Source organism: Pundamilia nyererei, unplaced genomic scaffold (genome assembly GCF_000239375.1).
Source record: "Pundamilia nyererei isolate P.nyererei 1_Seehausen unplaced genomic scaffold, PunNye1.0 scaffold00089, whole genome shotgun sequence".
NCBI classification, from domain to species: Eukaryota; Metazoa; Chordata; class Actinopteri; order Cichliformes; family Cichlidae; genus Pundamilia; species Pundamilia nyererei.
The window spans coordinates 2,184,317-2,208,169 of NW_005187490.1; the positions used below are offsets into that span (position 1 = coordinate 2,184,317).

At 39.6% G+C, this 23,853-nt stretch overlaps 2 protein-coding genes across 6 annotated transcripts in view; both read left to right on the forward strand.

Annotated features, from left to right (window-relative positions):
• The window catches only part of mctp1b (multiple C2 domains, transmembrane 1b), a 37,172-nt gene extending 28,264 nt beyond the window's left edge, over positions 1-8,908 (forward strand). For all 5 annotated transcript variants that reach the window (XM_005739133.1, XM_005739134.1, XM_005739135.1 and 2 more), the window contains 13 exons: positions 175-361; positions 451-544; positions 657-759; positions 2,490-2,592; positions 3,381-3,482; positions 3,724-3,798; positions 4,946-5,065; positions 5,157-5,267; positions 5,350-5,403; positions 5,974-6,083; positions 6,231-6,340; positions 7,029-7,126; positions 7,936-8,908. In XM_005739133.1, coding sequence (XP_005739190.1) covers positions 175-361; positions 451-544; positions 657-759; positions 2,490-2,592; positions 3,381-3,482; positions 3,724-3,798; positions 4,946-5,065; positions 5,157-5,267; positions 5,350-5,403; positions 5,974-6,083; positions 6,231-6,340; positions 7,029-7,126; positions 7,936-8,007 — 1,339 coding nt within the window. In that variant the 3' untranslated portion in view covers positions 8,008-8,908. The remainder of the gene's footprint in view (positions 1-174; positions 362-450; positions 545-656; positions 760-2,489; positions 2,593-3,380; positions 3,483-3,723; positions 3,799-4,945; positions 5,066-5,156; positions 5,268-5,349; positions 5,404-5,973; positions 6,084-6,230; positions 6,341-7,028; positions 7,127-7,935) is intronic.
• Positions 8,909-13,555: 4,647 nt separating this feature from the next.
• LOC102204790 (arrestin domain-containing protein 3-like) lies at positions 13,556-22,341 on the forward strand. Its single transcript, XM_005739138.1, has 8 exons — positions 13,556-14,395; positions 17,292-17,373; positions 18,902-19,049; positions 19,370-19,472; positions 19,586-19,842; positions 20,321-20,474; positions 20,561-20,715; positions 21,147-22,341. Exons 1-8 carry the CDS (start codon positions 14,116-14,118, stop codon positions 21,222-21,224), a joined length of 1,257 nt encoding a protein of 418 aa, XP_005739195.1. The 5' UTR covers positions 13,556-14,115; the 3' UTR covers positions 21,225-22,341.
• Positions 22,342-23,853: the final 1,512 nt, after the last annotated feature.

Genomic DNA, 23,853 nt, shown 5'->3' on the forward strand with positions numbered 1-23,853 from the left:
ATAGATAGATAGATAGATAGATAGATAGATAGATAGATAGATAGATAGATAGATAGATAGATAGATAGATAGATAGATAGATAGATAGATAGCAACAGTTTTTGGTTCAAACTTCATTTTTACTTAAATGTTCAGCTCATTAGCTCGGTGTGTTTTGTTTTGAATGTGGTTCAGCTGCCAGTTGGACCTCTCCACTCTTGCTAAGGAGCAGACGCATCACCTGGAGCTGCCACTAGAGGAGTCTCAAGGCTTTGTTGTGCTGCTGGTCACACTAACCGCTTCGGCTGCTGTCTCTATCGCCGACCTCTCTGTGACCCCGCTAGATGACCCACAGGAGCGTAGAGAGATACTCCAACGATATGTAAGCAGCACGCTGAGGGCAACTCAGATGAAATAACTACACCATCTTAACACACATATTACACTGTTGTGCTCAATTTTCTTGTGCAGGGTGTGACGAAGTCATTCTTTAACTTAAAAGATGTGGGCATAGTACAGGTGAAGGTGATGAGAGCAGAAGGTCTCATGGTTGCAGATGTAACCGGTAAATGAAAAAATGACTCTGATTTCTTGCCTTTGCTTGCTCATAATACTTTGCATTATTCTTCATTCTTACTGTGATTCATCCATTATCATTATCTTGATTGGTCGCTCAGGTAAAAGTGACCCTTTCTGTGTGCTGGAGCTGAACAATGACAGGCTGCAGACACACACCGTTTACAAGAACCTCAATCCAGAGTGGAACAAAGTCTTCACCTTGTGAGTTGACATTTATCAGTGAAAACCAGGAAAAAAGCAAACCATTTCCTTTGTCAGAGGAAAAAGTTTATGGATGAGTAGAATGAGGAGGGGTGGGTTTAAAAAATCGACTCAAATCGATTTTAATTTGAAGAATGTGATTTTTAAATATGAATGTAATTTTGCCAGTAAAGCCAGAATCTCAGGTTAAAGCTCAGGAAATCATTTCAACAACCACCAAACAGCTAAAACAGCAAATGATTAAAGAGCCAGTAAGCAGATTCAGCACAAAGATGGAAACACAAAGTGTGAATCCCCATGTTAATATGGTGGCACGTACACAGACACACCATAGCGTGCTGAAAGAGGCATCTCACAGATTCTGATGCTGCAGGTTTCGTCACTCCCACCCAATTCACTGAACCAGCAGCAAAAGAAGGTCAAAACTACGCTTCACAAAAAAACATTGTCGTGAATTTACCAGTTTACCATAAAAAATCTCTATTTTCTGCATTATTCGCTTGTTTATTACGCACCAGTTTCCCGTTGTGTTCAGTGCTGTCGGCCCCTGTTTTGTTTTTTTCCCTTTTTAAAAAAAAAAAAGACCTCCAATAAGAAAGCCTAATTTCTGCTGTTTAATACCAAAGAAATGTAAACTTTTACAAATCATGCCAAACTACAAAATGCTAGGCTGTGTCTCTAATAAAACCTCTGTAACTTGTAACCAGCATCAGGTAATGTTCATGGTTTTCCTCTGTTTTTGATCTACTGCAGAATATTTTTAACGGGGTTATCTGCTATAACAAGCCAGGCCAGGAAAATCTCCTTTATGTTTTTGTGTTTTATCCTCAGTTATTTCGACACAAAGGCATCTACTGTGATGCTTACGCCTCTGTGGAAGTCTCATAAGTGTCAGCTTTGTTTTTATACATAGATATAAAATATGGATATGTGCTGATAAATAATCAAGTTATAATATTTTTGACTGTCTTGAGTCAAAACTGAATCTAACTGAATTGAATCGCATTGGCCATCAGTTATAGAAATCAGAGCCGATACCCAGCCCTAAGAATGAGTATCTCTGTATGAGCTTCTCCACGAGCGATGTATGAAGTAGAGCCAAACCGACTGGTGATTTCTGAGGTGGATGCCAATAGAAGTGGAACTAGTGCTGCTTTTGAAAGCCTCCTGTAGCCAATCAGAAACAAAACAAAATCTGATTTTCAGTCAGACACATCAAACAACAGAACGTCAGCCATTTCCTCTGGCCTTGTTGTCTTTCATTCTGACAGAGCTCTTAGATAACTTTTTGTTTTAGCGTACTCACAGTTGACATCAGGATCAAAGCTGTGGTACACAGCATTATATTAAGGGTGAAGGGTGGGTTTATTAATTTCAAGAAAAGTTATAGTGTTCATAGATAGTTTTTCTTAAGCTGCAGGGGATGCCACTTCCCAAATATTGAATAAATTTCCACATCTGAACCGTTCCCTCTTTCTCTTCCCCATCTACATGCCAAATATCCTTGGGCAAGATACTAACCCCAAGATGCTGTCTGATGCATCTGTCTCCATATGAATGTGTGTGAATGTTAGATAGAAAGCACTTACATAGTAAGAGCATAGAAAAAAGTGCGTGTATGAATGGGTGAATGAGCCAAGTTGTATAAAGGGCTTTGAGTGCTGAGTTAGAGTAGAAAAGCACTATATAAGAACCAGTCCATTTACCATACTTTTCCCCTTTTTCCTCAGTAATGTCAAAGACATTCACTCTGTGTTGGAGGTGACAGTGTTTGATGAAGACAGAGACAGGAGTGCAGACTTCCTGGGAAAAGTGGCAATTCCATTATTGAATGTGAGTGTAATAAAAGTATATGAAAGACACACGATGTGTATGTGTGTAAAGTGCTAACATGTTTGGTTGTTGAGTTGCATCCAGCTGTATGGGTGTAATGAACAGACACTAGGCAAATTGTGCAAACGATTCAGACAAAGAAAATGTTGGAATTTCTCCAAATCTATAGCACACAGTCCTTAGAGTGGTAGTACCACATAGCAAGCCATATTATGTGTTTGATCATTTCATTAAAGGGGTTAAGAAGCCATCAACACAGAAACTCTGAGACTTAGAGAACAGCAATAAGCTACAGCTGGCTGAGTTGGCACAAGTACCAACGTTACGATGCTCCTATCTTTAAGATATAAAACAAACCCAGACAGGCTTTGAAAAGGAAAAGAGTTCATTCTTGTAGTAGCTATTTTGCGGATGTTTAGTATACTAAACTTATTCAGAAACTCAAATGATCAAAATGTCATGTGTGTAGCTGGACTGTTATTATTGCTTGTAGTACCTTGAATAGCAGCATGAAAACTGAAAGCTTACAAGGTGCTTAAAAAAACAGAGAATGCCCATTAGATTGGTCTTACATGCATCCACTGAGCATGTAAAAGTCTTTTTGAATCACAGAGAATCAGTTCAGTTTCAATTCACTTTTATTTATATAGCACCAAATCACAACAAAAGTCGCTTTAAGGCGCTTTGTATTGTAAGGTAAAGCGACTACATTAATACAGACAAACCCCCACAATCGATAACCAGTTAAAGTAACTAAAGCCAAACCCAATTATGTTTTTGTGTTTTAGGTTCGTAATGGCGAGCAGAAGGGATACCTGTTGAAAAATAAGGAGCTGACAGCACCGACCAAAGGGTGCATCTACCTAGAGATTGATGTCATCTACAACGCTGTGAGAGTCATGCTGTGCTGTGAATGCTCATTTTAGATCTAAGCAAAGCAAGACTTTAGGCTGGCTTTTGTTGTGGTTTTACATAGTTCTTCAGGACATTTATGTCAAGAAGGTTTTTGGCTTCTAAATGTAATCAATAAAAATGTAAAACCTCTACAATACGTACATCCACTTTTTACAAACTCCTGGACCAGATAGAAAATGTTATGCCAGACCGTATTGTGTGTTTCTCTTTTTTAAGGTTAAAGCTGCTTTGAGGACTGTGGTTCCTGCAGAACAGAAATATATTGAAGAAGAACCAAAAGTCTCCAAGCAAGTATGTATCAGTATTTCCTGCTGATGTTTTTTCAAACCGGTGACAAAACTCATCATTCTTCTATAACTTGAGACTAAAAAACAACCAGCCAGTACAATACAAATATGAGTAAAGGTTCTGAAAAGGGTCATAGATTTCAAGATTTCTGGTGTTAAGAGGAAAACTTTCCAAAGTGCCAAGGGATCTGTCATTTTCCCAATGTTTAGGTTAGTTTGGGTTGGGGGCGAAGGATGTAGAAATGAACAAGGTTCAAGAGATGTTGAGTGAGGAGGAGAGAGACTTTGTTGTGATCTTGTGTCTTTGTGATACTTTAGTGGGAGCCAGTCTAGATACAGGACTTCATATGTGAGTGTTTGTGAACCATGACTGCAGAGTCACTGGGACTGTCAGGACTTCCAGTAGAAAGGACAATGTGAAAGGAAAGTGAAGGCCAACTATGTGCTAAAAGTATATATTTGTATCTATATCAGAATCAGAATACTTTAATAATCCCTAAGGAAATTGTGTAATATATAATATATTTGTACATTTTTTTAATTATCCTAATCAGCTGCATATTTCTTTGAATCTGAATATGCTATTTTTAATAGCTGTACAGTATTTTTTTATGTTGTAAATTTGCTCCGTACAGTCTCTTGTTTCTTGTTTTTTTTTTTAAATGAATCTTTGTGTGATTTTGCGTGCTCCATCTGCCTGTCTCTTTGCTGAATTTCTGAATTTCCCCAATGAGGGACAATAACGCATATTTCTTTTCTATTCTATATTGTTATGTTGGTCACAAGAGCACTCCAGGAGTGTGGACCATTGTTGGTAACCGTAGACGTAGCCTTTAACTAGAAGAACTAGAAGAGGTAAATCTAATTCTGAAGCATTGCCACAACCAGGAGCTCTATATTGTTGGTGTTTACATCCTAAGGACATTTAATAAGTGAAGAGGGATCAAGGGGGTTGCTAGGCAGAGCGTTTGGTAGTTATATAGAGCTGCTAATCGTCTGCACAGAAGAGGAAGTTAAGCCATGGTTGAGGATTATCTGAGACAGTATGTAAATGATGAACACGAGTGGTCCAAGCATACATCCTCGGGGGAACAGCTTACGGTAGGTCATGTAACAACTGAAATGTTTAGAAACATCTTTGTGTCTTTCAGTTGCTCCAGCAGAACTTCAACAGAGTCAAGCGCTGCATTATGGTGCTGATTAGCTGGGGAAGTTTCATCAACAGCTGCTTTGAATGGGAGTCTGCACAGAGAAGCATTGTCTCCTTTGTGGTATGAAAGGCACTAATGCACACACACACATCCCTGTACACATGACCGATGAATGATCTACTGAGTGTCATGTTGTTTTGCTTTCTATTAGCTGTTTGTGGTGGTGGTGTGGAATTTTGAGCTCTACATGCTGCCACTAGCCTTGCTGCTTCTACTTGTGTGGCACTATTTCTTCTGCTCCAGCAGGGATGGAGCTGATGTGGTGAGAAAACAAGTAAAACGCAGGCCTTCTATAAGCGCTCCTCTTTCAGACAACGTTATAATCGCTTCATTTTCTGTTGTAGTCCATGGATGGCATGTTTGAATGGGAAGTTGATGAAGATGATAAAGAGGAAAAGGTAATGATGTTTTAAAACTATAAACATTAATATGTAATATTAACCAAGAGACTTCTTAATAGAGGAACACAGGTGTTTGGCTTATCCCAGATTGCCTTTTAGGCCTTCAAAGATAAAAATGTGTTTCTGCCTATCTGCGTGCTAAGTATTACATTATATAATATTAGTTTCCTAAAAAATATGAAGGCAAATATGCAAAAGTAGCATCTGGCATTCTTGTGACCATTAACCTCGTAATAATAATAATAGCTCTTTGTTAGAAATTTATGTAGTACTAGTGTTTCAAACATTTAAGAAAAAGTCTTTTTGTGTACAGTCTTACAAAGTTCAAGTCCTTAAAGAGTTTAAGGTCTTTAGGGCTTTTATTTTGAAGGTTTAGATGCTGCTGACTGACATTTTAGAAAGAACAACTAGCTAGCTGTCTCAGGTTCCTCAAAACCAAGATAAGGCTTCCAAAGTCAAGATGTGTTTTCCTACACAAACACACGGAAAGATTACTTCACAATCACCATCTGGACAGTCATGCTTATGATGCCTATGTATTCATGATGTTTCTCCTGTCCCTGTCAGGACTCAGAGCCCAAAGGCTTTATGGATAAACTGTACGCCATTCAGGACGTGTTTATCAGTGTTCAGAATGCTCTGGATGAGGTGGCGTCCTTTGGAGAGAGAGTGAAGAAGTACGTTTTCTGGGTTAACAAGTTTCCTCTCTGATTTCTTTTTGCAGCTGTTTGTTGTGAAGCTGTTAGGTGTGACTTGTGATTTTTCACATACATCCAGTTGAATGTTTTTTTTTAATGAGCTCTTTTGTCCTTTTCTACCCGCAGCACTTTTAACTGGACCGTGCCTTTTCTAAGCTGGTTGGCAATCACTGCCTTGTGTTTGGCCACATTTCTTCTCTACCTCATACCTTTACGATACCTCGTGCTTGCATGGGGTGAGTCTTGATTTCACAACACACAGACGACTACACACACAGACAAAAAAATGTTACGCTATGTTGGTGTAGAGCTGGTGCACGAGAAAGGGAGTTTCAGTTACATTTTTGTGAGGCTCCAGATCGTTTACCTCAAAATTATGAAATATGGTCCTGGCTTTAGGGGGATGAGGTCTCTGCCCTTCTAGATGTTTAATGAAATACTTAGTGCTCATATTTTATTTTTATTTTTTAAGGTTGTGGGTAAACTTGTAACTAATCTAATGGGAATCCAATTAGATAAACATCCACCTGTTTCTATCTTCTGGGCTCTATGTTCTAAATGATTTATGCTCACCATGTTGGTTTTTGGACCATATTTGTGAGAGTAGAGTTAGCTTTTAAAGCAAGCAGTTTCCTGGAAGAGAAACCTGCTACTTATTGCCAGGTAACACAGTAATAGAATAAAAACTATATTAGTTATGGCATTATTTAAAATACCAGGCTGCAACCATCTTAATTCATAGTGCAAATAAGCATTTTTACATGGGACTTTATCAAAGCAACTTGATTTGATGGTTACCAAAAAGATCTTGTAGATCTTGCCTTAGTGTTGTTGTATTTATATCATGTAATGAACCATGGTGACTCAGTCTCAGCTTGGACTGCTTGGTCTCTGCTAGTCCTCAAACGGTTGTTTTTTCTGCAGGTGTGAATAAGTTCACCAAGAAACTTCGTGATCCATACATGATCGACAACAACGAGCTTCTTGACTTCTTTTCCAGAGTCCCCTCTGATGTTCAAGTGGTGGGTAATTTTGTAATCCATGAAGAATGCATGTAAATAGAGGTACATCGTATGTAGGAGAACTTCAGAACAGGATGTTTCACAAAACGAATCCTCAGGCTACAGCGGCTGTCATTCACGAGGCATTCACGCCTCAGTCCCTGAGTTCTCAGTCAGTGTACTGCATGGACACAGTTAATACTGGAAATGTTTCCTTTTCAACATATTGGAAGAACAGTATTTAAGTGAATCACACAGCTGTCATTTACTGTTTGCATCTTCATTAAACTCATAGAAAAGCATTTTAAAGTCACATTTATATGATAGATGAAGCACATAGTCCTGTTTGCTGTCGACAGCTGCCTGAGCATTAGTGTTGTGTGTGGCTTTAATAAGCACCTACAGGTATCCCGCAGCAGATAACATGAGACCTGCTCATACACACACATGTAACCTGATTAAAAGCACATCAGTAATTTATATTCTGTGGTCGTTTGTACAGGTGTGGTTAGATACAGGTTTCAGGTTTATGTGGTGGTTTTTCAGAAGGAGACTTTCCTGGATTTTCTTGTGCTCCATCTAAGCTCTTAGGAATCATTCAGAGAATGAATTTCCTGATCCTGCCCAGCCTCCCTCAATCTCTGACTGCGCATTTCCCCTTCACGCTGTTTCCAGAGAGAAAGCTCAGTGTTTTCTCTGTAAGAAAGTGAAGCTGGGCCTGTGTTGTTAGATTAGGTCACTGGTGCTGCTCTAGGTAGATTCTATACTGTATGAACCAGAGCTGGAGTCTGTCTGTTGTCACAGTATTATCTGTTTGTGTTGATGGACAGATGCAGTATCACGAGCTGAAAGTTGACCCCGGGCAGAGCCCCAGCAAACGCCGGAGGACAAACATGAGCTAGCTGTAAACAATGTAAACTATCTTGTTTATATGTTTCTTGTAAATTTTAATTATTATGAGAAGTTTTAACTGTTAAGTGTTTTCTTTTTGTTACTGAGGAAGGACACTGATTTTCTAAATCTTTTAAAAGACAAGACGAAGCTGTTCATGTTTTTTAATCTCTCTCATTTCTCATAAGAACTCTGCACACAATCTAAGTAACTGTGATAATAATAATGATTGTCATGAGTATACATGTATAGTGTGTCCCAGAGTCTGCATGTAATGAAGATGTGCTTCTGTTTGCATGTAAGCATTGCATCTCCAGCTTTTTGATTTCTCTCAACATGTTTGTGCCATTTCAAACGGGATGCCAGCGTCCCATGCTATGTTGAAGATAGAGTTGCATGCATTTATACACCTACAGTAAATAAAATCTCCTATTTGGAAATATTATCTTTTTCAGGAAACATTTCTTTCTAAAGATGAAATACTAACATCTCAGCTCAGTGTTTTTTTTCTTTTTGTCTGCTTCTCACCTCTTCCAGTTTGCTTTCTCTGTTTCTTTTTGTTTTTTGCCTTTTTGGACCACATCTTAGTGTTACTCGACTTACTCGTCATCTGTTCTTTTTAATCACTCGTGTTTTCATGATGTGATCTGCATGTCTGCGTAAGCTGCTGGTTGTATGTGTTTTGCATGACTGAAATTATATGCAAGGTGCTGAATGTGTTTATCTCTGCAAACTGCACTGACCTGATACTGTTTACTCTTACCACCAGATCATTACGTCTGTCGCGCTGCACATTATCTCTCTCTGTTTCCTGTTGCACTGTCTGTAATTACTGTGGTTGGAATGAAGCCAAAAGTAGGACAGACTGTATCAAGTGTGTAGCATTCCTCTGGCAAAATATATTTCTACACAGACCCACATGGCTTTCTGTGTCTGATATGCAGTTTACAAAGTGAGCTTGAGCAGATCCCTTAGAAAGATTCATTATATTTCCAAAGGTGGTAAGTAGTGTCTACATAGAGGGACTCATGAATAGGGCTTACTGGGAACAGGCCTGGGGGAGCTGGATTCTCTCTGGTCAAATTAAAACAGCCTAAACCATGAAGCCGACAGATTTACACCCTTCCTGTTCACTTCTTGTGAAACAGTGGCTGCCTGCAGTCTGTCAGTGACGATAATGTTTGACAGACTAAATAAATCCATTGAGTTCTTTTAACTTTAAGTAAATTAGCACAAGGGAAAAAAAGTGTTAATGAGAAAAGTGAATTTTAAATTCAGAGTAAAGTAGAAGATTTCAATTTCAAACATTTCCTAATGTTGTAAACCTGCTCAACATTTGGCAATAAACCCCATTCTGATTCTGATTCTGATTCTGATTTGTGTTGCATGTAAAATTTTTGTTTTTAAGCTGTAGTCTTCTGACTTTTTATTGCAAATTTTTGCTTATGAAATTAATTCAGCGATTTCTTTTTATTAAGTAGTTCACTGTAGCACAAAGAAACACTGGCGTAGGATTGTAACTCAAACATCCAACTAAAAGATTACTTTCAAAATTTACTTTCACTGATAAATGGATGGCGGCAGTTAGCACTACCATCTCAATACTCCAGCAACAAGGTTCTGAGTTTTAACTCCCTTTGCCAGTAACGGCTTTGTATTTATCTACCAGCAGGGGGACCCCTTAAGTCATGGTGGATGGTAGAAGATGCCTTGGGGTCAATTTAACAAGAAGTATCAGTTGACTTCTAGTTGACTAAAACTGAACTAAATGTGCTAACATTTTAAATTCACTAGCATAATAAAAGCTACATTTTTAGAATAAAGTGGCAGCTAACTGAAACATCATTATATACTCTCAACTTCACCTGAAAGAAAACCAATGTATACAGGAAATGTTTTTAGTTCAGTTTGTCAGTCTGATCAAATCTTCTCACAGCCTGTCTGATGAGATTTTAGTGCAAAATTTGAGACATGGGATGTGAGCATGATTGCCTTCACAAGGTGTTGTGTGCCTTGTGTTTAAAGTTTGAAAAGGAGGAAAAAAGGAGACTTGAAATGACTGAAAACTGCTGAAAGACTTAAAATGGCCAGGAATTGAATTATTTGGCCTTCACTTTGTGTGCCATGTCTGGAGAAAACCGTGGCACTGCACTTCTGAGAAAGCTGAAGGTCAGAGATTAGAGCTGCCCCATAGTACTACAATCTCAGGATTGTAGTACTAACCCATCAACACTTGTTGTAATCACTTGATGTAATCACTGCTAAAGTAACTGCTTTAACTGAGCAGCCTGCTGAGTGAGCTCTGAATACATTATTATATTTCAGTTTTACGTTTTTAAGAAAATCTTGTTGTTATAATTCAGGGTGTGAAATGTGAAAAAACAGTGGATTTAAGCTGTTTCAACAGAAGCCTGCACCATACCAATATGCAAGAAAGTTATGTGAATATCGCTTCCATGCAAACTAGTTTAGAAAGCATACAGACACATGCTGAATGAGGAAGTACCAAAACAGGCAAAACTGTGCAAAGCCAGATTTTAACTGATGTCTTTTCTTTGCTCTCTGCCCATCTATTTGAGCTCAGTTTTATATAGCACCAAAATATTGAATGTCAGGCCACTTTGAACTGTGAGATCAAGACTGGATTAGACAGAAACCCCAACAATCCCCTATGAGGATGGTGAGAAGAGAGAGGGAGACCGTGGTGAGAAGGAAATCTCTTTTCATGAACAGAAGATCCCAGAAGTGACCAGTTTGGGGGTGAGGAGGAAGAGAAAACAAACAGAGAATGGGATGTTTTTTTGTTTTGTTTTTTTATCTTACCATTATGAAAGAAGTAAAACTTTTATTTCTTGTGCTTTTGAATTGACAGACTTAGTTTTATCTTCATGTCAAGCATTTAGAAGACTTTTACATGGCAAGAAAGGCCCTGTGATGAATCTGTCCAGCGTGACAGATTGGGAGCGTCCTTTCATGTCTTTGACCCGCTATTGATCGTCTGATTAATCACATGAGTTAAGGTGTGAAAACAGGTGTGGGTCACTCGAAGAGGAGTGAAAGAAGCCATCTATGTAATAATGTAATAGTTGATATACTTCATATGAGTCCTTTGATACTCTTTTCAAAGTAATGTCTGAATTGGAGATATAAGAAGAAATCTTGATGAGGAACTTCACATCTGTCTGAGATGATTTTAGTATCGATAATATATAAAGTCTGTCTTTATTAGAAAGGCCACTGTGTGAACATCTGCAGTGGCCTGTCTAATAAAGACAGCTCTATGAGTTTCCTGTTTTCTGACTGCATCAAAGTATAACAGTTTTATGTGTGCTGATAAATAATAGTCTTTGGTAAGTCCATCCCTCCCTCATTGTGTCATACTGGAGAGCTTATAATTCACGCCAGGAAATTTACCTTTCCAAATAAATCTATTTATCACTTTGTCTCATTCTCTAAACTGGTAATCACGGATGTGGATAAGCAAAACTAGAACAAACAGAGCAGTCTGGGCAAGATATTAGTTTTTCCCACCATTATTCTGCTCAAGTTCTAATGGCAGGAGAGCCCATCTATCAAGAGCCTTGTTTCTCTTTTTATTGATATGTGCATAATTTTCAATAGAAATTTACTACATTCATAATCTTATACCCAAATAACATATAGAAGTAGCTCCCAAGGTCTCCTAGTATTTCATAGCTTGAGAGACTAGGGGAAGTTTAAACATTAATATTAAGAGTATACCCTGCATCTGCAACAAGTTAATTAATCTAGAAACTCCTCGTTCTGAATTCTGATCATGGTATTGTCTGCCTGAAGAAAAATGTTATACTCCGTTTCCCTTATTGTAATAACATTGAGCTCTAAATGCGGATTGATCCTCATCAATTAAAAAGGGCATCACTTCCTCCAGTCCTTTTGTTAGAATGGTATATTTGTGTATATTTTTTAAAATCCTGGCTCGTTACACTGACTGGTCAATATGCGGCACACATTGGTATGCTACAGGTCAAAGTCTGTGGGACCAACTGGCAGGGATCCTCACCAGGTTGTTCAACCTCTCCCTGACTCACGCCACCATTCCCACCTGTCTGAAGGCCTCCAGCATCACTTCCAACAACAAAAAGACTAGAATAGACAGCCTCAATTACTACACAACTATAGCCTCACAAACAGCTTCTTCTCCTGGGCCACTTGGACAGTTAACAAACATTAGCACCCCACACCCAAACCCTGCCTACAAATCTGGGCCATGGTCTGAGTAACTCCCATCACTCAGGGTACTCACACACAGACTCTGTTTAGACCAGCTCTTGGGAATAACCAAAATGACTGCCTCACTCTGGGGGTATGGACTCTTTGTTTTGAAGTATAATTAAAAATCTTTTGCAATAATGGTACCGATTCTTCCCTCAGTACTTATAACACTCTCCTGGGAATCTATCATTCCCCGTCAATTAGAGTAAAAGAAGAAGACATAAGCCTGTTAATTCATGAGCTGCTCTTTCTTTTGTAAATTTATGATTGTGCAATCTCCCAGCGGAGGGCAGGTCTCGCTTAACAAGAAAGTGTTCTACTACTTACTTTCTTAAAAGTAATGGATTATGTTACTTAAGTACTCCCAGGAGAAAGTAATTCATTAATTCTTGTTACATTACTTTCTGGTTTCTCTGTAAAATGACCTGTTGTTGTGAAAAAGCAACTGTTGCTGTGACTTTGCACACTTAATTCAGCTGATTGTAGTGCATGTGCAAGTGGAATCAATAAGCAGGATAGGTAGGCAGGCAGGCTAACACTTCCAACGAATAGAACTACTGGGAACTGGCTCTCTACAAGCACCGGTTCTTGATTCCCATCCCTAGAGTCAAATGTGAGGCCATCTGTTTGACAGCTAAAGCCTGGATAAAACTAGGTCATCAACAGGACAATAGTTTATTTATTTAAAAGGGACAGTGGATAGTAATGAACATATATAAATGTAAATATTCTAGAATTAGCTAAAAGTCTACTTTTCATCTGCAGTCCCTGGCAGGTCAGACAAACACAATAAATAAGGAATTTAGCACGCCATCAGGCAATGTACAACAATCTAATCCAGACAACAAATACATAAAATTACAACAAAGAATATTATAATACAATGAAACAGAAAACAACAAATAAATAAAAACATACAACATTAAAGATAACACATATTAATATCAAGCTAGTGATCATGAATCTGATTCCTCTTTAGCCATCGTTTGAGATTAGTTTTAAATGTATTGAAGGCAGCACATTCTCTTATTACAGCTCAAATATTGTTCCAAATCTCACTACCTTTAACTGATAACACCTGTTTACTGAATGTCGTTTGTCTAAAAGGTATTGCACAATCCCCTCTGGATACTCTTCCATTGATATTGCATTTAAACACAAACTCCACCTTATAAACAGAAAAAGCTAACTTAAATATTTTACAGTTTTTAACACTTTTTTTTAGATATTTTTTTAGATAAAGTAAAACTATAGCTTTTAAATCGCCATTTGATACCTCAGTAAATATGGCCTATGCCTGTTGCAGCAGTCACTTAATCGTCTAAGTAACAATACGTCACATTAATAAGGAACTGGGAGCATTAAAACAGTTTATTCAATTCTTCATTGCACACTGTGCCTGTGTATTCGTTTTCACAAACCGTCTTATCGTTCCAAGATTATTTTTAAAAACTCTCATTTTGTGACAAACCCTGTGGGGACAAGTTGGCAAACGTCTTGTCTGTAAGTCGTATTATGTCAGCGGCGGAGGCTGAGCCGTGCTCCTTTCTGTGTAAGCAGGCTGGCCAGTTCGTGCGCACATGCTCAGTGAGGTCATTTGTGCGCACGGAAGCTTTAAGAGCGCAGCGCTGGAAGCAGACGCCAGCAAAGATCGGTAGAGAAGCACAGGCGCACTCGGAGGAGGAGGGCGCAGATCTCCTGCGGACCATCAGCTACCAGATGAGCCATCACTGACAGCCGCAGACCCGGCTCTGCGCTGGGCACCCGGAGCGAGGCGCATGCATTTGTGCCACACGGCTCTACTCACAACTTGTTCTCCATAGACACTTTTCCTCATCCTGTTTACTTGTCCATTCGTTGTCATCATGGTACTGAGCAAAGTGAGGGCCTTGGCGATCTACTTTGACAGTCTGAATGAGAACAACCTGCCGGTGTTCTCCGGAGGAGACCTGGTGTCGGGGAGGGTTGTTGTAGAGGTCACTGGGGATGTGCGGGTCAAGAGCTTGGACATAACCGCGAGAGGAGTCGCCAAGGTCCGGTGGACAGAGTCGAGAAACGCCGGAGCAAACACGGCTTATACTCAGAACTACACAGAGGAGGTGGAATACCTGCATCATTACGACACCTTGATAGGAGAGGAGAGAGGTAAGGAGTTGCTCCTTTTTCTTCTGCTGTTTCGTGATCTGTGTGAAGTGATGCGGCGCAACTGATCACTGCAAACTTTTGACAGAAGCTCGTCCCCAAACTTTCTTACCGCGGAGTGCGTAATCGTGTGCCAGAGCCACAGAACACCGGGACCCTCCGCGCAGTGGTACTGATGCAGCAGCTGTAGGCGCGATCCATCCTCACTTAAAACCAATTATTAAAGCAAACGTTTGATACGCGAAGGGATGAGGGAGTCTGCTTTTACATGCGGACTGTCTGGATGTTGACATCACAGGGAGGAGGGGAAAAGTTGAAATCTTCCAGTGAAACACTTGATGAAAAAGAGCAAAATCGAAAACATGGCGCTTCGTATTTTAGAGCAACATTTTGGTTGAACTAATGGCACAAGGACCTTTTTACTGATGACATCTTCAACTAGGCTAGCACAGGCAACTCCCTTTGTTAGAAGCGGTTCAAACCTGTTCAGAAACTGCCAGCGAGAGAGGGAGGGGGGAGGACCAGGCTGACGCTCAGCGCGTGTTGTAAAATCAGCTGCTGCTCCTAACACTTGTATACCTGTGTTGGAGGACCAGATGATTTGGGTAAGAGTAAAACATGTCACATCAAGGATTTAGGTCACACGTGAACTGTCTGTTCAGCAGGTTTGTTTGTTTTTAATTATTAGAGGTTGGGAAGATGAATAATCTCAAAACTGAAACGATGCAGCCTGCAGGAGTCTGGTCTGTGGACAGAGCTTCTTTTCCCAGCAGTCTAGAGGCACAGCTTTTGCTCTTTGTTTACTCAACGATGGATGGTGGAAAGGTCAATAAGAAAAGACACAATTTCACAGGTCTTGCAGAGTATTTAGACTTAAACAAAGTGCTGCATCCACCTGGTGGCTGTCTCTGAAGACTTCCAAAAAAATCTCATGAGCTTCCAGGAGATGCAGCTTGGCTCTTTGTTGTAAGTTGAAGACATCTTTACAACATCCTGGAGTTCCTTGCAGATCTCACTTTACAATAGTGTGACAACACAAAAAAGTAACACATTTTCAAAAGTCTGAGCCTTGAAGTATCAGAAATTTGCAATTTTTTAAGTTTAACTGATTGACTTACCATTAATAGTCGTTGTATGTTTGTAAAGGTCTGTCAGTATTTTTGAACAAATGCAATTTTTTAATCAGTAGATAGAAAACTCAATTTAAGTGGCTTATTTGTCATTTCATTGATTAAAATAAAAATTCTTTTGGGCAGATAATGGAAGGGCAGAATATTCCACATATCTCCTGTTAAAAAATTCATCATTGTCATCCTTTGCTCAGTTGAATAATGACTGTTACAGTTTACATCAACCAAACCAGAACATATCCAGCGTCTAATGATGTAACCACTCGCATTTAAAAGGTGACTTTGGAGACATATCATCATTTTTGCTTGCTAAAAGTACTTTAAGTATTATTTCAGCTCAGCTGGTAAAATTAACTTGAAGGTCATGTTTGGACCCTTTCAAAAACCTCAACACTAAACTCTCACTCACTCTGCTTCTACGTGGGTCATATCTCTTTTCTCTAAGCACAGAAGTGCCTGTAAGAAAAGAAAAATGAAACTAGCTGGGTGTCTTCTGATAACAGGGCATGACTGTAGAAGAGGACGTTTTTCCTTCATCCGTTCAGTGGTTTCAGAGTTTGCGTGAGAGCGGCAGGTTACCTGGAGTTTGCTGTCACTGTGTCTATAACACCCTTCCTCTCTACCTCCCCCACCTTCTCCTCTTTCATGCCACACACCACATGGCTGGGCTAATTGTGGGCAGGGGCTTGCCGGGGCTGAACCAATCAGTGCGAGACTTGCAAATTCATGTCACGTTGTCCACCAATGGGAGGACGAGTTGTAATGCCTGCGTTGGAGTTTCCAGCTGAAGGAAGCTGCTCAGTCTGGTTCATACCGGTCTACTCCTGCTTGCTCCGTGTTGCCGGTGACTTGACAGGACGCACGCTTATACGCGCACTGACATACACACACACACTGGCCGTTGATGATCATAGCAAACACAGACATACATAAACAGCAGAGACTGAGGACGAAGCAGAACTGAGGTGGAAAGAAGCTGAAGTTCAGCAGGAGCATTTAGACGCAATATCACACACAAACAATAAGAGATGAAATGAGGAAGTGCTGCTTCTCCCACAGGGTGTGTTGCTTTGGCAGCCCTCTGACACCGCAAACAAGCCGCTTTTTCGCATTCAAGCAAAACAACTGTTACTAGAGTTTCTCAAATGAATTTTGTGACAGTAGAGAGAAGACTGGATGTGAGTGCTTCCCAAAAAGTGTAAGATATAGCCAACAACCCATTTTTTAGGGCATAACCTCATAAAATTCAGAAGGTGTCCAGGGTGGCATCTTTAATTCTTGTTGTGATTGACCAACAAAGCAAATATATTAAATATAAAAGACCAATCCAATTTTATTTATCTAGAAGTACGGTTGGCTCATGGTGCTTTATATTGTAAATACCCTACAGGCACAGGTAAAGCAGGGCTTGTTTGTTTCAGAGGCTGAAAACTGCTGATAGCAAAGTTTAATATGACAAAGAGCAGCATATCTGGAAGCTACAAATGGAGAATCTGCAGTTTTGCTTTAAAAAAATGTATTGCCATTTTTCCATCTCCAATTGTGCCATTTTTTTTTATCTCCAAACCTTTTTGTCCTCGGGATCAAATGCCTTTCTTTGTGTGTGTGTGTGTGTGTGTGTGTGTGTGTTTAATAATCCCTCTGAGGTGAATTGGAGTTCATTGTGTAATAAGGCTACGTGACATTGTGCATCCATAGCTTGTACCAAAATGTAGGAGGCTAGGTGCAGTGTGCAGGTGTACTCAGTCTCAGTGTTCTCTGTCTTTCAGATGAGGACTGTCCAGAGGAGGGCGTGACTGTCCTGCACCCAGGCTTACATGAGTTTGCCTTCAGCTTCAACCTGCCTCAGATGTGAGTACACGTACACCTACACGTACATGAGAATTTCATCATTAATTCTTCCCTTCACTGCATTTCTCTTTATTTTCATCAGAGCTGAGGTTTTACAATTTTACAGTCTTGAGAAGAAACATTTGAAGATTAAACCTAAGATTTAGAACTATTGTCCTGTTACAATAAAACAATCTTTTGTTGTTGCCTCATGTCAGTGAACTAGTTATTCCACACAGTTTTATTTAAAAGGCTAATCACCTGAGTTTAGGTAATTGAATTACATAATTTGCATTAAAACTGTATTGAAAACTCACCAAATTGTTTTTAAAAATCAGAATTTAACAAAAGGATTAAACAAATTCTCAAAGATCAACAAGAAGAAATGTGATGTGAAAACATGTTCATGACATGGTTGCTGACATGACTGTGAAGAAATAAATGCATACATTAATAAAGAAAACTGAATGCTCTCTACTTCCTGTTTTTTTAATTTTTTTTATATATTTTCTGCTGGAACTTAAATGTAACGCAGCACAGAGAAAAATGTGTTTGTGAGGAGCTGTTTTCTATTTTATTCCCACATTATCCAAAATTGACATTTAGTTTCTTCACTGGACATTTTTGCAAATGAGTGCTTCCACATCGTGGACCAGATTATGTATAATTAACATTTTTAAGCTAATATGTTCTTGTTGTAATACAAAAATATACAAAACTGCCATGGTGGTATCCATTAGCTAATATTTCACATTACATAAAACTAATCAGTCTTATTTCGGTACGATCTACACTAACCTAACTGCCGTCTCCACTCTTGATGTTGTCTCATTAAAAACACATCTTCCACAGATACTACCTTCTAATATTCACATAACCAAAGTAATTGAGAGATACATCAATCTTGTTGATGATGTAAAAAATCTGAAACTTGGATAACAAAACATTTGTAATCAGACAAATGTATCTGATGAAATACAAAATTAGGAAAATAAGGGGGTGGAGCGGGTATGGATAAATAAATAGTATCAGTATAGAGGCACAATAATGCGGTTACTGTTTACCTTGTAAAGAAAGATTTCGCTTACGACTATGAACCTGCTCCGTGACCTGTGTAACTGTAGCTGAGGCTTCATGTTTCAGATGTCTATAAGGAAATTTTACTAAAGTAACTGTTGCCGTCTGTATTTGTCACATGGTTTTGTTTATATAACTGTTTGAAGGCCCAGACAGGTACAGTTACCTAAATTTTTTTTTTTTTTTTGAAGATTAAACAAAGATTAGAGACAGATTTGTATACCAGGACCCTGAGTTTTACCTTGTGAACCTTTGGAGGTATTTGACCCCTAGGTTTTGATAGTATATTTAAAAATGAGGGACAGCAGTAAGAGACGCTGACCTTCAGTTATTTTTTTTCTGAGTACCAGGACTTGTTGTACTGGTTCTTGTTCTGAAGGAAAGGATGTTGAACTTGCACACAGAGCATAACCACAGACCACCCACACTTTTTAATCGTCCTCCCTTCCCGTCTTTTCTTTTTCTTTCTCAGGGCTCTGGCGACTTCCTTTGAAGGGAAGCATGGCAGTGTGAGGTACTGGGTGAAAGCTGAACTGCACCGTCCATGGCTGCTCCCCGTCAAAGTGAAGAAGGAGTTCATTGTGTTTGAACACATCGACATCAACACCCCCCTGCTGCTGGTAAGCCTGTTCACTTTACGAGGAAAGATCCGTATGACTCCCAGTGCACTGCAGCCGTGTAGCTTAGCTTAGCACTAAGACTGGAAACATTGCTAACACATCTACAAGTAACATGTTATTTATCCACACAAATAAAAAGATAGACAGCTTTTATTGTGGTGTTACTCTTAGTTCTTCTTCCATTGCTGCATTGTTCTCATGCTGAAAACAGTGGTTTTAAAAATGTCAAACTGCTCCTTTAAAGGGTCCAGGTTCTGAGGTGAATGCTGTTTCTTTAAAATCTTTTGCCAGCAGTTTAAAGAGATCATATGTGTTAACAGGCCCCTCAGGCTGGTACAAAGGAGAAAACGCTGTGCTGCTGGTTCTGTGCTTCAGGCCCCATCTCCCTCAGTGCCAAAATAGAGCGAAAGGGCTACACACCAGGTAAGCCACACCTCCTACAACTTCCCCCAGGTGTTCTCTTCTATTTTTGGGAATTCACTTATCTTGCTTCTCTCTCAGTCTGACAGACTGATTTCTTCTCCCCTCTTTCCAAGGTGAGTCAATCCAAATTTTTGCTGAGGTGGAGAACTGTTCATCACGCGTTGTGGTCCCTAAGGCCGCGCTTTACCAGACTCAGACCTTCTTCGCTAAGGGGAAGGGGAAGGAGATCCAGCAGCTGGTGTCCAATGTGCGAGGAGATCCTCTGCCACAAGGGAAGAGCCAGAGCTGGGAGGGAAAACTGCTCAAAATCCCTCCTGTGTCCCCCTCCATCCTGGACTGTCCCATCATCAAAGTAGAATACGCCCTTGTGGTGAGTTCACATGTTTTTTCATATGTTAAATGAAATATGATGCCAAGCTTCCCTTTGCTGATTTTATTCAGGGACACTGACAGGAGCATAAAACAAAGGATTCAGAATACAGGATATTTGCAAGGTTACATTTGTCTGATAAAACTACATTCAAAGTCAACTTGATAAATACGTTGGACTATTTTAAATCCAATGAAAAATGCCTTCGAAAAATAAAAGAAAACAAAAGAAAAACAATTATTTGCTACTGACATCTGATTAACTGATTATATGAACTGATTATCTGATTAACTGACTAACCTTTTTATAATACCCTAGCACTATTTGGCTAATAAGCTGGTACAAAAACAAAAGACATATTACTTCCTTGTGATGTACAGATAGCCTTAAACAATAATAAACTCATCATAAACCTGCTTTTAAAACACTAAAACATTCATTCACTTGTCTCCTTTGCATGTTTGCTTCCTGCTTGCAGGTGTACGTGGACATTCCAGGTGGTTTGAATTTGTCACTCTCATTGCCATTGGTGATAGGAACCATACCTCTTCATGCTTGCACCACCCGCACCTCCAGCATCAGCAGCAACTGCAGCACTTTGAGCTGGCTGGGCCTGCCAGAGAGACCTGAGGGTATGTACTGTAAATGCAGATGCTTGCATGCATGTTTATGTGCACAGGGTACAGAATGTCAACTTACGCCTGTTTGTTTATTGCAGCTCCACCAAGCTACAGTGAGCTGGCCATATCAGAGTCTCACAGGCAGGATTATCTGCAGGGATGTGATAGGTCTGATGCGGAGGGTGAGGACCGCGGATCTCTGCTAACATACATCACAGAGTTCAGATATCTGCCTCCGCCACTGTATTCGGAGGTACTTTTATCACACACACACACACACACACACACACACACACACACACACACATCGTCGCCTCACAGGAAAAGTGCCCAAACAATATAAACAGACCTAGAATGAAATCCAGTCTTTGTACAAAAAATATCCAGACAAGACACAAAAACATCTAAAATAACGTGTCATTCAGTGAGCCCAATTCACAAATAAAAGTTCAACCACTTTTATGATTTTCAGACCTATCCAAAACAAAGTGAAATCACTGACAAACAGAATTAGGAAGCAGCACCTGTATGGGTACAAGATGTAGACGCAACCAATAAAGGCTAATAACACACAAAAATACATTTGCCTCACAAAAACAAACTTCACCTTTTTTCAGTGTTATAGTTATCACTTCACGAGGATCCTGTAGTCATAAAGCTGCGTTTTCCCCTTCCACCCTCTAGGTCGATCCTTATCCTGACCCCTTGGAGGTGCAAGGGACTGTGGAGGTCAGGAGACCTGACACCTGTCCCTCCCGCTGAGGAGAGTCCGGGATCGCTGAAGCCTGTGCACAAAAAGACAGAGCTGCTCTCAGCCACCTGGCCCACACAGCCAGCTTCTCACCAGATTATATATCACCGTAAATAAGGCTGGACTCTGCCTGACCCGGGGAAAATCAGCTGAGAGAGTATTTGGTGACCATTGAAGTGATGGACCAGGGATTTCAAGCCGTGCTGGATCCGCCATATCGTGTGCTCAAGACATGGCAAAAAAAGACAGTTTTTTAACACCACTTTATGACTCTGACAAGGCAGAGAACAAAGACTACTCCAAGTGGTCAGAAGAAGCCTCCTCCTGCCTCACAGTGAATTTTGCACATGCCGTTATTACTGTTTTACTATCAGTGGTTTTCTATACTGCAGATTGCCGCAGGCCTATACGCTACAGTATATATATATGTATATGTATACATAGAATATTTCACTCTAAATGGGCACATTAGTGACAGGATAAGAGCTATCTGCAGTAGTTCAGATGGCTGAACTTGTGACTGTGGCCTGAAGCTGCCACTGTCCCCACTGTCCCCCCTGAACAAAGATGAAAATTCATTGAGATTCAAAAAAAAAAAAAAAAAAGACAGATGGCACCACTGATGCAGAAATGTGTCACATCAACGACCACCTCGAGCGTTTAGAGCTCACGTAGTGTGTGTGTGTGTGTGTGTGTGTGTGTGTGAGTGAGTGAGGGAAAGAAAGTTTAGAGACCAGGTGTAAACCCCAACTGGGTCCACAGAAAAAGCACAACTGCAACTAACTAAGATAAAATACCACAAGTCGCCTGCTGGTTTCAGCTCTAAACTAGAGCTTCTCTCGCTGTAGATTTATCCCGAAGCTTTGTGCTTGCAAAAAAAAGAAAAAAGAAAAAGGCAAAGCATAAAAGGTAAATGTTTACAGTTGCATATATCAAATTGAGAATGTTGTCCAAACATGACTTCTTCCACGTAAAATTTCAGATTACCAAGTGCAATATATTTTTGTATTTGTGATTTTTCTTTTGCACTAGTTTTTCATATACTCTGTTGCTGTCTATTCCATTTGCGCATTATATTGTTGTCATGATCAACTTTTGATAAAATAAAAGATTTATTTTATAACATAAGACGGTGGATCTGAGTATTTGTTATCATTCTTATATGTTGCAATAACACCCAGGAAACTACTGCAGTGGGTCAGTGATTACAAACTGCAAAAATCGAGCTTAGCATCACGGGCAGGGAATTCTCCAGGAATTTAAAACATTAATCAAAAAGCAGTACAGTACAAAACATATCCTAAATTTTAGCGTTATGTACGAGGAGGCATGTCTGTTCACGATTTAAGAAGTTCAAACAATAAAAATAAGAATAATATAACAAAAAATTATTATTTAAATTCAGACATGTAGACAACCAATAATGCCTAAATTCTGGTTTAATTGTAAATAATAAGTTTTCTTATCTTTTCTCAACACACATGTAACTTACCGTTCTGGTTCTAGATGCTCAAGTCAAAGTGCAGCAATTTGATAATTCCGCCTGATCTCAGCCTGCTTTTGTTTGGAGACGTAACCTGCTTAAAGGTACATGTCACGACTTGGTTTCAGAACTTTTATTAAAGAAAAATAATGTGGCGTGTGGCTCTTCCATTGGAGGTAAAGCTCTCCAACTTGTGTTGATTTGACTTCTTTATCAAGTGGTAGTACAAATACTTACTGCTATCTTATTTATATATTTCAGGAGTTTAAAAAAAACACTGCTAAGGAGAAGAGGCCTTCATCACTGAGTAATGGTGTAAAATGCAAAAATGTGTCACATTAATAGAAACAAAAAAACAAAAAAGGGAGGTAGCACCACTGTGTAAAAATCTTTGTTACACCCTGTGATTTGTTACTGCAGCTGAAGATTCCTCTCCAGCAAGCAGCCTGCTGGAGATGTAGCAAAGCAGATGTAGGACAGAGCTCACATGAGCTGCTGACCTAGTTCCCCACTGCACACTGGCAAACAGCAAGGAGGGAAAAACAGAGTCAAGCTTTTGCTTAATACTGTTTTCACTCGAGCTGTGGCATAGCTTCGCAGGGAAAAAGATGTAAATAGAAATGTTGGAGAATGCGTTTCTGTTCCATTCTCTCAGAAACAGTCTTGTATGTATTATTGTAGGGTCAACCTTACAATATAAAGCGCCTTGAGGCGACTGTTGTTGTGATTTGGCGCTGTGTTACTAAATTGAATTGAATTGAAAAACTGGTCTTACGCTGGTTGTACACTCTTACTTACATGAAAAAATAGAGTGTTTGTGTGTAGAGGGTAAACACTCATTTATTCTGTGTGAAATAACTCATGGAATCCCCACAGAAACACCTCATAGCCTTTGGCTGACATTCTTTTGATGACTTTTGCTGCTGCATCACAGCCCGCAGTGATAAGATTGTCTGTCAGCTGCTGAAAACATGCAGAGCAGGATTTCAGATGATGAACTCAGTCAATTTTTAAGGTCAGAGCTGCACTTCTTAGAATGGCCACTTGACTTTGGCGACAGATCAGAAACCAATGCTAAGAAAGACAACTTGATAGCATTTAAAAGCATGCTAACAATGTAGTACAATCAAAGGTGTCTGATCAGCTGTGTCTAGCCG

Excerpts from the sequence above, each read along its gene's own strand:
- LOC102204790 (XM_005739138.1), top strand. The coding sequence starts at position 14,116 with ATGGTACTGAGCAAAGTGAGGGCCTTGGCGATCTACTTTGACAGTCTG. Across the intron at positions 14,396-17,291 it reads CTTGATAGGAGAGGAGAGAG|ATGAGGACTGTCCAGAGGAG; the intron begins GTAAGGAGTTGC and ends TCTGTCTTTCAG. Across the intron at positions 19,843-20,320 it reads AAGTAGAATACGCCCTTGTG|GTGTACGTGGACATTCCAGG; the intron begins GTGAGTTCACAT and ends TCCTGCTTGCAG.